The sequence below is a fragment of the Camelina sativa genome, chromosome 18, assembly GCF_030686135.1.
Source record: "Camelina sativa cultivar CO46 ecotype springtype chromosome 18, ASM3068613v1".
NCBI lineage: Eukaryota > Viridiplantae > Streptophyta > Magnoliopsida > Brassicales > Brassicaceae > Camelina > Camelina sativa.
In genome coordinates, this window is record NC_141897.1 from 16,325,883 (window position 1) to 16,338,880 (window position 12,998).

At 30.9% G+C, this 12,998-nt stretch overlaps 1 protein-coding gene and 2 pseudogenes across 1 annotated transcript; 1 reads left to right on the forward strand and 2 right to left on the reverse strand.

Annotated features, from left to right (window-relative positions):
• Positions 1-1,784: 1,784 nt before the first annotated feature.
• On the reverse strand, positions 1,785-3,431 carry LOC104763433 (F-box/FBD/LRR-repeat protein At1g51370 pseudogene; annotated as a pseudogene).
• Positions 3,432-8,228: 4,797 nt separating this feature from the next.
• Positions 8,229-9,495, forward strand: LOC104763434 (putative F-box protein At5g41500 pseudogene; annotated as a pseudogene).
• A 1,836-nt stretch (positions 9,496-11,331) lies between these two features.
• On the reverse strand, positions 11,332-12,813 carry LOC104763435 (F-box/FBD/LRR-repeat protein At1g51370-like). Its single transcript, XM_087500281.1, has 3 exons — positions 11,932-12,813; positions 11,699-11,839; positions 11,332-11,622 (listed from the first exon to the last, which is right to left on the reverse strand). The coding sequence occupies exons 1-3, from the start codon at positions 12,811-12,813 to the stop codon at positions 11,332-11,334; spliced, it is 1,314 nt and encodes a 437-aa protein (XP_087356407.1).
• Between the last annotated feature and the right edge of the window lie 185 nt (positions 12,814-12,998).

Here is a 12,998-nt window from a genome sequence, read left to right on the forward strand (position 1 = left end):
GAATTAATCAAACCGAACCCGAACTTAAACCAAAATGCCCATCCCTAAGTCGGAGCTCCTCCCCCTACATTCGGAGTTAGAAGCTTTGTTGTGGGTCATGGAGCGGATACATGTTACAGGGATCGTTTGTCAACATTTCAAGACAGATTGTGCTGATTTACTCACTATTGTGCAGTCCCTGAAGATTGGCCATCCTTCTCCAATCTGATCGATGAGTTTAACTCGCTGGAGTCCTTCCCACTATTCTATATCTCTTGGATCCCGCGTGATTCAAATGCGAAGGCAGATTGTCTTCTCCGTGCTTCGCGTTCTCTTATCTCTGAAGTTTCTTTTGTAAACCCCTTCCCTTGAGCTTGGACAACTAACCGATGAATTTCCTTTTAATTTATTGTTTGGTTAGATGAGTTCAAAATTATTAAAATAAAATTAAATTTAACAAAGAATATATATTTAATTATTTTCATAAGTAAAAACAATGTATAAAAGTAAAGAGATAAACTTTAGTTGTAGAATATAGTTGTTATTTTTTTGCTATAATATACTAATGTATATCCCTTTAAAAACCTACTAATATACATTACCACTAAAATATATTTTTTAGTTTTTACTACTACCAATAAATTATCTTTATGAACACATTAAATAACCTATTATAAGTCTTCACTTTAACATTTTTATAGTTACAAAAACGCATATGTTAATATTACATACTCTTATCTTCCTATCTTATATATATTATAATAACAGTCTTTTTGAATAAATTATTTGATTGGTTAAAAAAAATGAGACGATCTATTTTTTTTTTTCAACCATCTTTTTCTTTATGTAAAGGTGAGTATTTATATTTTTAGAAACAGTAATTAATTGTATATTTTCACAATCAAATTTTTATTTTATATAAAAAGTAATTATTTTTCTTGTAAAATTAACAACTTAAAATTAAAATAAATAAACTATATTATATTTTCGAATTTTATGATATATATATATATATATAATTTCCTTATAATGATCTTTTTTTAATTTTAAAGCTGTTTAAATTTTATAATTTTCTTATAATTTCCTTTTAATATTTTTAAAACTGTTAAAGTTTTGTTTTACATATGAAAGTTTACAAAGATTTTTTTTCTTTAAAACATTTTAAATAAAATTAAGTTTTCTCTTCTCTATTTTACTTTTATATAAAACCTTTTATGGTAGGTTTTGAATTTTTACATTTTTATTTTAAATTTTTTAATTAATTTAGAATTGATATGTGTCAACATCTGAATGATACAATTGACACGTGTAACGATCTTCTTAATTAGTAATTTTGTCATCAACCTTTATATAATAAGATTTATGAATGACAAACCATACTCTTGTAGTTTTTACCAAATCATAAAAGTACCTTATGAGTTACATTTCTGCCTCAGAACCTGAGATTTTGATTGACGAATTTTACCTTAACTGAAAGGTGATTTTCTTGATGATTATTGACGGATTTTACCTTTATATATAGCTTAATTTTTGCGACATAGAAACCTGCATTGACATAGAAACCTTGAAAGCTAGCGACTTAATGTATTATCATTTCCCTGGCCTTTGATAATCTAACTTGGCATTAGAATCCAAATTCTGGCATTGCTTCTCTGTACTTTTAGTATATGATTAACTAGTCCTTGATGTAAAACAACACATTATAATTAGTGCTTGAGTACGCTGTTGAAGTTGGTCATTGGTGATTATTACGTGAGCAGTAAGCCAGTAACCAACAAAGGTGACATAAGGACTTAGTTAACATGTCCCTCAAAGCCTAATAGCCTTCTTAAATCAAGTAAACGACAAAAAGATTAACCTTAGACGAAGTGTTCAACAATATCTGTAAAGTAATTAAAGAACAAGGACTTCACAAGCGCTAGAGCATTTTGTCATTGCAACGAGTTCTGCAAGGAAGCCATACTTTTCCTCATTGGTGTTTGTAAACGTTGAGCCTTAATTTCTCCAGGATTTTTGAATTCTTCAGGAAGTATCTTATTAGCTCCATTTCTCCTTCACACTCTGGGATCGAACGTCTCAATTCCACAAACTTGAGGGATGATACCAAACACTGAGGCACTGCTGAAAACATCACATTTGGTCCTCTCTTCTCCTCATTAAGTTGCATGGATTGGTCCTTAATCATTTCCTGCAAAAACATGAACATAGAAATAAATGAAAGAAAAAAAATATTGACTAGCTAGAGAGATGCACAATTAAAATATTTTCACAAACAATAAGCGTAGATTGGAGGGTTAAAGCTATTTCATTACCAATGTGAGAGATTCTAGTTTTGTGCAGCTCTCAATAATGGTTGGCAGCATTTCAAGATCAGATATATCAAATCTGACATTCAAGCGGGATAGGTTAAGAAACTGGCGTGAACCAAAACAGAATGCCTGGTAACAGAAGTTAAACTAAATATGGTGAGAAACTTTTGTGGAGGAATATTTATAAATAAATATGAGCAGATGTTGAGACGTGTAAACCTTCCAAGTATTACTACTAATAACTAGATCCCTGACCCTCAAAATATCGGTGAGGATATCGCGAATCACTTCTTCAGTGGGGTAGATGTGCTCTGATCGCAAATCAATATCTAGTTTAGCAGGGAACCTCGAATTGATGATCTGAAAGCTCTTTGTTGAGTAAACCTTAGTCTTCAGACACTGGAGTAGAGGTGCATCAACCACAACTTGAATAGACGACTCCTTCATATTGATCTCGATTCTCTTTAGCGTATGAGAGCGCAATTGTAAAACATGTGCCTCACCATCATTCGGAGACCTGATGATTTTTAAATCTTCCAGAACTGGAGATCCTGATATAAGTTTCTGCAACATGGTCCCATTGGGACACCTAATATATTCTAAACGCATGATCTTCAGAAAAGGTAGGGAAACAACGGCATTAGGCAAGCAAGCGCAACAGAGTCGTAAGTATACCAGTGTCTTGCAGGTATATATGCTCAGGGGTATCTTATCATGCCCATAATAATCAACATCAAGATGTTGAATCCTACGCTTAGTCACAACATCAATCCATGAATCAAGATCAAACTCACCATAAGGCACATCGATATTTTTTAACCGGAGTTTGTGTATCCATGATGCTTTGTGGGAATCAAAAAACCTGTCACCAAAATCCGCAAAGTCATCGAGATTTGAGAGTGAGACTTCGTCGAGGTCTAAGTCCATTCCAGGAACCGATTGCCAAAGATTTCTCCATTTGGTAGACATAAGGCTTGTTCTGACAGCATCCTTGGTAGAAAGATGATAAAGAATTTGGGATATCAAATGTTCCGGTAACTGGCTTAGCCTATCTTCTTCTTCCTCCTGTTTCACTTTGTCACATTTTTTGTTTTTCTTTATTGTATTTTGTTTCTCAGAGCACACAAATAGTCTAATCTGCATCATCAAATTTAACTAAGATTAATAACTGAAAGTTACACCAATTTCGAGTTAAACTAGTTTTTAACTCGCGGTACACCGCGGGCATATAATTTATATTTATATTGTATCTATTTGTTAAATATTTGATGTTTTCTAAATAAAGAAATAACTAAATTTTCCGGTTGTTGTGCAGATAAATATTTATATTATTTTTGAACCCGCAATACACTTCATGATCATTTGTTAGTTATATTTCGTTTGTTTTGTTTAGTGTTTGAGATTCTATTTTGATTTTTAGTTATTATAACAAAAAATAAGGGATCTAAATACATAAGTAATTTATATGCTGTGATTAAGTCACATTTTCCTAATGATTCAATTATTTTACACAATCTTAGTTAAATTAACTTGATTTTATGTAAAATATTCTAATATTAGTAGTGTTGATAAATAATTAAATGAGAATTTAACCCGTATTAACACAAATTTAATAATATTTTATTAATTCAAACATGTCCTCTTTATAACTCATCTACTCTATAACCACATTATATAGTATTTTAAACTTTTTAATTTTATATATTCGTAATAATTTATTTATTTTTATTAAGTTTATATATGTTAATTATAATATTTGAATAAATGTCAATCGAAGTTTTTCTTACGTTAATAATCAAATCTCACAGGTTTGGGAAAAGAAAATGGGAATCAAATTGTTTTTTTCTTTGTTTGCGAATGATTCAGATATAGAATATCTTCAAAACACAACAAATGTGTGGTTAAATATATGATAGTTTCTATTTCCATATTGATTACTGTTATTTATTTAGTTTGAATGAAATGTAAAATATTTAGGAAACAAAATCTGTAGTAATGTTAGTTTTGGAAATTTTTTTAAGGTTAATGTTATAAATAACTTTTTAAATAAACAAAAGTAAAAGGGCATAACACAAAATGTACTTCAAAAATGTTAATATAGATAAGAGATACGGACATACTAGCTAATCTAACCAAGAGAGAAGAAATAACATCACATGCGACGGCTTGTTAGGTTTAGGGTTTTGTGAAGACGACTAAAACCAAGGAACATAGATGGAGAAGAAGAACTCACTGGGATAAAAGTTTATGCAATACAAGCTGATTATCTTAACCGACTCTAATGAATTTTTTTGTAAGTGTAATAATCTATACAATGTGGAGTACAAATCAGAGATTTAAGAAAAAAAAATCATATCATATATCCATGTTACCAAACAGGTCCAAAAAAAAAAAAAAAAAGTAAACTTCCTTAAAACAATGGTAACAATTATTAAATAAATAAATGACTAACTCTTTTAATAATTGGTTATAAGTTATAATGATAGATTCTTAGATTTCATATATATATATATATATATATTTGGATATGGGTATAAAGCATAAATAATTAATTTTGAATATATTAAGTTTTTCAAATAGTTTTCTAAATTAAATATTAAACATTTATAATTAGGGAGTTCAAAAGAAATAAAAATGAAGAATTCCATTCAATACCCTCTAAAAAAAAAATTGAAGAGCAATCAAGAAACAAAAAAAAGGGTAGTTAAGGGCTAAAAATTCGGATATTTAAGCGACCATATAGAAAGCTATCCGGATCAAGGATAACCCGTTCGGATCTGGGCTGGGAAGGACGCGGATCCTAATTTTAATGCTTATTCTTTGGATTAGTTATCTAACAAAATTAAAAACAAAAAAACGTCGGATTAGAAAATAATTAAATCATTACAAGCTACTTACCATGAAAGTGGAGTGAATAATCTTATTTCATCATTCAAATAAACATATTCTCCAATCCTATATAGTACATACCATAAAAAGTGGAACAGTAATATATTGTAGCTAAAATATAGTTACCTTTTGAAATTAATACAACTAGAAATTGGAATCCTCTAAGTGGCATATTCTTCAAATATTCGAACATAATATTAATACCTAAACAAAATCATTTACAATCTTCTACAAATCAAATTTGTTATATCATGAATTCCTAATCTTCCCTTAAATATTACTATCATTCATTTTCCCTTAATCGTATATGTAACTTTTACTTACTTTCTAAGATCACCTCAACAATAAATTTGACGCCTACCTTCTTTATAAATACCAATCTTTACTCAACTTTGAGACTCATCAAGCAAATATATATTTTTACCTCATTACTATCTTTATTCGACTCTACCAAAATGCTTCCTTTGTATTCCATAGATATGTCAAACGGTAAAACACATCATGACATAGTTTAAGTGAGGGTTCTTCAGTAAGAAAGGAAAAGCTAAGAAAGGAAAAGCTAAGTGATGGTCCAATGAGAATGGAAAACCATCGAAAGATTTGGCTTCACTTATGCAAGTGGTCTATTCTAGCCAACCAATCTCAGTTTATTTTTCTAATGACATGAACGACTTTATGTGGCCTTTTTTTGTATTTTTTGGTCATCATGTCTCTTTATGTACCTGTAATTTAGAAAATTAGAACTAATAGCACAATGAATTTTGGAAAAAGTAATGGAGAAGTGGTCATATATTGTTATTCTTTTTTTTTTTTCTAGCTCTAGCTTCTCTGTCATATCAGTTTTCTTGATTCTGTACATAACAAAAACTGAAAACATTGATAATTGGACATGACAAACAAAGGCATATGAAAAAAACGATTAGTAGAAGATAGATGAAATCCTGCCATCTACATTGATTAACAATATTTGAGAGTACATGCTTAAAATTCTTACGTAACCCTCAATTGCAAAGTACATGTATAATCTTGAAATTCTGACCTTTGAATCATTAATGGAGTCTTATTACCATACTAAAGAGATAACTATATATACTAGCTCACTCATTCTAAACTCCTCTTTCTACAACTAAACAAGTCTTTAGGAATAACTATGTGATTCAAATTCAATTACAAAGAATTGCGGGTGGTGGATATATTACTTATTTCCCCATTTTTGTCCAATAACATTCTAAATTATTATCCATCTTGAAGCCTCTCAATATAACCAAAATTTTCGGGTGGGTGGATTTGAGTGCTAAAATATTTCAATCCGAAAAAAAATATTTAGCAAGGTAGAGTTTTATAAAGGGTAAGTTTGATGAAATTTTTAGTATACTAGCATTTTTTTAATATAATAGAATTTTAACTTCTATTTGTGTGTTATATTTAGTTAAGTAGTATTTGGATTGTTCATTATTTGTATAAATAATAAAATACATAATAAGTAATTGATAAGATATTATCTGATTAAGAAACAATTTTGCTAATAATTTAATTTTCTTACAGAATTTAGTTAAATTACTGATATGTCTAATATTCTAATATTTGTAGTGTTAACCAAATAATTAACTGAGAATTTAACCCGTATTTTGACATCGAATTAAACCTTATTTAACCAGATTCAAGATGTCAATTTAGGAATATGATGTTAAATGTAAAGATTGTATAAGCATAATTTAGGAAAATAGAATTAATTTTGAAGAGATATATTAGTAATCAAATTGGTGTAACGATTTTGTACACATATTAATTGAGTACTCGATTTTTAATTGCCATATTTTAGTTATTATTTTGTGTAATTTTGTAGGGATTAACTTTGTAAATAAATATAACTTAAAAGGTAGAACACAAAATGTACTTTAAAAATGTTAATATATATTTTACGGACTTATGGATTTTTCATGTACTTTGAATATATATATATATATATATATAATAAAATAAAATTTAATAATAAAAGCTTATACTGCAAATTTTCAATATAAGAAACAAATATGAAAACTAAAACAGAATCACTAATGTGGAGTAATAAAAATTAATACAAACAAAAAACAAAACTACCAATTCACTTTGTTCTTAATTAATAAAATTTTAATTTTAACAACGGTAAATATGATAACAAGTCAAATTAAAACAATACTATAACGCCTTGACTAACAATTAAAAGATTTAAAATACGACAAAAATAACATATATTCAAAATACAGTAAAACAAAAAATATCTTGCGGTGTAACCCATGTTCAAAACCTAGAAACAAAGAAACTAATCTAATATAGGTGAACCATATATAAAATAATAAGAATAAATAATTCAAGTAATTTTGTAATATTTTTATTATAACATATGATATATAAATATACTATGAATTATATATATGTTTATTCCATACCGGAGTTCGAGAATTTATGTTTTCGTCCAGTTCCGTCTCGTCCTGTCTCGTTTTCAATCGGAAATACATATTTGTCCCATATCTAGAATATCCCATATTGGTTTTAAATTCTCTTGTGCAATAGGAATTTTAAGAACGGTGTAGGTCATAATGGAACATGACAAAACGGAAAGAGAATTACGTCCACCCCCTAAATATTTGTATTTGTCTCAAATAGGTTTTCATCGTTATTAGCGGTTATATATCCAGTTTGATAGTTCACAAATTTAATAAAATCTAACGGGACTAATCATTTATTTGATTTAGTTTGTTGCCAGTCCAACCATTATGTTGTTTAAATTTTAAAATACTGATGAAACCATTATTATTTCAAGTTTTCAAACATTAATAAACCAAACTAAAATCAAACTAATCTTAATTAGTATAAGTTTGACTATATATACAAAAATAAATTTGTTTATAAACATAACCCGCACGTACGTGCGGATCCGAACCTACTAACATCTAAAAGACTTACTAGATTCTGACCCCAATTTTATTTAGGGTTATTTATGTATCTGCAATCCATGTGTCGTGTATACTTTTTTTTCTTTACCTTAGCCGCAAGAAATGAGAGGAAAGGATGACGACGACGATGATCTCCAATCTTCCAAGGGATTTGATGGAGGATATTATTAATAGGCTTCCCATGAAATCTCTGAAAGCTGTGAGATTAACATGCAAAAGTTGGAACAATCTATCCCAAAGTGAGAGCTTTAAGAAGATGCACATTGGTAAATTAACAAGACAAGGGGAGTCAATGATGATCGTGGTACAGCCTCCAAGTATTTATTTAATGAGCGGCATGGTTGAAGTTGATCCATGTATAGAGCTTAGAGGTAAACTTAGTTTCCCTAACAATCAAGTTAGTATATCAAAATTGACCACTATGAGGGTTTATTGTTATGCTTCTTGAAAGACGATACTAGGATTGTGGTTTGGAATCCGTATTGGGGCCAAACAAGGTGGATCAAACTCAGATATACTCACCTTCCACAAGGATATTTCAATTATACTCTCGGATACGAGGATAAGGAATCTTGTCGTAGCCTTAAATTGTTGAGGTTTGTAGATTTTTTTGGTATGAAATGTACGATTTTAATTCTGGTTTATGGACAACTCTTGACGTCGCTCCACACTGGGGAATACCTTGTTCAAGCAGAAGCGTTTCTCTTAAGGGAAACAGTTACTGGTGTGCTAAAGAAAGGAGCTCAAAAGGTTTTAAGGATCACATAATCTGTTTTGATTTTACAAGAGAGAGTTTTGGGCCGCTTCTGCCTCTGCCATCATGCGCTACGGATCGTGAATATGCATATGTGAATTTATCTTGTGTTCAAGAAGAGAAGATTGCAGCTTTATTTCACCACCACTATGATTATGAGTTTGAGGTATGGATTACAACTAAGATCGAGGCCGAAACGGTGACATGGAGCAAGTTCTTGAGAATTGATACGGAGCTTAGGATAAATTTTCCAAACTTTTTCTTCATTAACGAGGAGAAGACATTCTTCATGTGTGTTGGTAAAGACTATGGTTATGACTCTGAGTCTGAAGAATGTCCCAAAACATTTATTAAGATCATTGGAGAGGCTGGAGACTCAAAAGATTTGGATCTCGGAGTACCTGCATACGAAAACCGTTGGCTAATTAGTGTGTGCTCTTATGTTCCAAGTTTTGTCCAGGTCAAGAAACTTGCAGGAGGCGAAAGAACAGAACAAAGTAGTTTAGAAAAGCGTCAATTTGATCAAAACATGTTGAGACTTGCTGAAATAGAAAAGCTAATGAAGAAGCCAGATAGACATAGATATAGATAGGAGGAGCCGCAGTCTCGCAGAAGGAGAAAACGGGTTGATGAGAAGCAAAAAAGAGATTGGTTGCTAAGTTACAGGTAATTTTTTGTGTTCTTGTATCTTATATACTTTATTGGAAGTGAGGCTTATGGTGATTACACTTTGTGATCTGCAGGAGCAGACACTGAAAGGGTCGAGCCATATAGGACTTCTTGCATTATGATGTTGTTGGTGCTGTTGAGTTTCTCTTTTACTTTATTTTATGTTTTGATATACAATAATGTTTTTTTTGGGGGTTGTGAAGGATTGAACTTGTGTGTGACAAAACAGAAGTTGTGTTTTGTTACCAGTAATTTTCATGTATTTGAACTTGGTCTAGGCATGACCCAGGCATAGAAAGTTTCATCTATTCATCGTTTTTCACAATGGATTATTTAATTTGTTAAAACATGGCATATTTTTAAACTAAAATAAATATACACGAATATGTAAGAAAATAATCAAACATTCAAAGTAAAGATTGGAGAAGGATTCTCTAACTTAATTTCCTTGCAGTGGTAAAAATTAATATTTTTGAATCTAAAACCAAAGAAGAAATAAAACTGAAAATCTAATATTAAATAAGTATGATCAAACTTTTTCAATGATATCTTAACTGATTTTTTAACCCATGCAAGAACATAAAAAAACCAAACAAAATATTTAGAAATTAAGATATGATTGATGAGGATGTAAGGATTGTTAATTTTTTTTTTTCAACAAAAGAATCAGCTCAGACGAGCCAATTAGGAGGAAAATTGTCTACAAACAAAACATGATGCGGAAACACACGCGCTTGGCGTGCTAAAGAATCCGCTCATACATTAACATTACGAGAAACGTAAATCAAAGAGAAAGAAGAAAACTCTATGTGAGAATTGTTAATTATTTATATGATAAGAAGGGATGAAAGTTATATTTATAAAATATGGAAATTAGAAGAGTTACAATTATAATTTATATCGTGTTTAAATGAAAATGACTAGAGAAAAAATAATCAATTCATAATTTATATAATTTAAGTTACAGTTTAGTAGTAACTCCAAGAGCGCAAATCTCAACATGATGTTATGTATGTAAACAATTTCCCTTCCAATTTGTTTTTTAAGCTAATCTTTTGTAGTAAAAAAAATAGTAGTTATATATTTGTTTTTTTTTCCACATATAGTCATATATTTGTTTAAAGCATAATTAATGTAGATATATATGATTAAACTGTTATATATTTGTTTTAATTGAATATAAATATTATCTTTTAAAAAATAAAATACAAATGGACCAATAATGAAAGACTGGAAATTTTAGTTTATATATATATGTAATTTTTTTAACGTATGAGGAGAAACAAGAGGATGTCAATGGTTCATTTAAATTAATAAGTTAAAAAAGAGTAATATATTAAACTTCGGATGCATGCAATTAATTGTTGAGTTAAACTAATAATTGTCAATGATTGCCTTTAAAATGAATGAGATGAAAATAGATAGACCGAAAATATAGATATGAATGGCTTTATCTTGTTTTACAGTTCAGTTACAAAATACATATAGAGTGAGTTTATTGACGATTGACATATAGAAACCTTGAAAGCGACTTGATGGATAATCATTTCCCCGACCTTTAATAATAATCTAAGTTGGCATTAGAATCAAAATTATGGCATTGTTTCTCTATACTTTTAATATATGATTAATTAGTACGTGTTTGAGAAGAAGAACATGTAGCTACTTAGTGTTGAATAGGTAGTACGTTGATATCAAATTCGAAAGAAAACTGGTCACTGGTGATAAGCACTTTGTCTCTCAGAGCCCAAAAGATTAACCTAAACGAAGTGTTCAGCAATATCTTTTTAAGTACTTAAAGAACAAGGACTTTACAAGCGCTAGAGCATCTTGTCATTGAAACGAGTTCTGTAAGGAAGACACACTTTTCCTTTTTCGTGTAGTAAACATTGAGCCTAAATTTCTCCAGGATTGTTGAATTCTTCAGGAAGTAACTTATTAGCTCCATTTCTCCTTCATACCTTGGGATTGAACGTTTCAATTCTACAAACTTGAGCGATGATACCAAACATGGAGGCACTGCTGAGAACATCACATTTGGTTCTTTCTTCATCTTACCGCACATGGATGGGTCCTTGACCAATTCCTGCAAAAACAAAAGAAAAGCATTTAGTGGCGAGATACATAACATATTTTCACATATATTATGCGTGAATCGTTACCAATGTGAAAGATTCTAGTCTTGGGCAGCTCTCAAGAATTGTTGGTAACATTTCAAGATCAGATTTAGTAAATCCAGCATTCAAGCGGGATAGGTCACGAAACTGAAGCACCTGCCCCGAGTTGGAGTATAGCAAGATATCCTGGTAACAAAAGTTAACAAGTAAAAAAGAGGAACATTCTTGGTGAGAAAATTTAAATATTCTAATATATGTTCAAAGGCTGAGATGTATACCTTCAAAATAACATTATTAATAACTAGGTCCCTCACCCTTGAAATATCGGTGAGGATATCGTGAATCAAGCTTTTACCGCATGTCTTCTTATTGCTAAAGACGACATCAATATCCAGTTTGGTAGGGAAACCCAAACTGATGATCTTAAAGTTCTTTGTTAAGTAAATCATAGTCCTCAAACACAGGAGTAAAGGTGCATCAATCACAACTTCAGTAGACCCATCGATATCGATTCTCTTCAACGTATGAGAGCGCACTTGTAAAACCTTTGCCTTGTCAAACCACGGATATGGTCTGCTAATCAATAAATCTTCCAGAACTGGAGAGCCTGAGATAAGCTTCTCCAACATGGTATCATTGGGATATATAACATCCTCTAAATGCATGATCTTCAGACAAGGAAAGGAGACAAACTCGGCATCAGCCAAGGCGGCCCGAACAAGTTGTAAGTGTACCAGTGTCTTGCAGGTATATATGCTCAGGGGTATCTCACTAGTGGGAATGTAGTCAACACCAAGATGCTGAATCCTACGTGTAGTGAAAACATCAACCCATGAGTTGAGATCACACTTACCATAAGGATCACTGCAGATATTTAACCGGAGTTTGCGTATCCATGATCCCCTGTTGGAATAGAAAAACCTTTCAGCGAAACTCATAAACGCATCGATATTCGAGAATGTGTTGAACTCCACGTCCAATCCAGGAACACATTGCCAAAGATATGTCCATTTGGTAGATAGAACACTTGTTCTTACAGCATCTTTGGTAGGAAGTTGACAAAGTATTTCAGCTATCAACGGTTCCGGTAACTGACTTATCCTATCTTCCTCATGTGACACTTTGTCACAATTTTGGGTCCTTTTCTTTCTACCGACCATTTCTATGTCTTCAAACTAATCAAATTTAAGACACACAAAAAACAAAAATGAACGGTTAAGAAATGTTACAAAATTTCAACTTGAACCACATGAAAAGGCCATACATATATCACTATTCGCTGGAGAGACTCAAAACAGATATCGTTACGATAGAGAAGAACTAAAATTACATGTTTGCTAGGTTT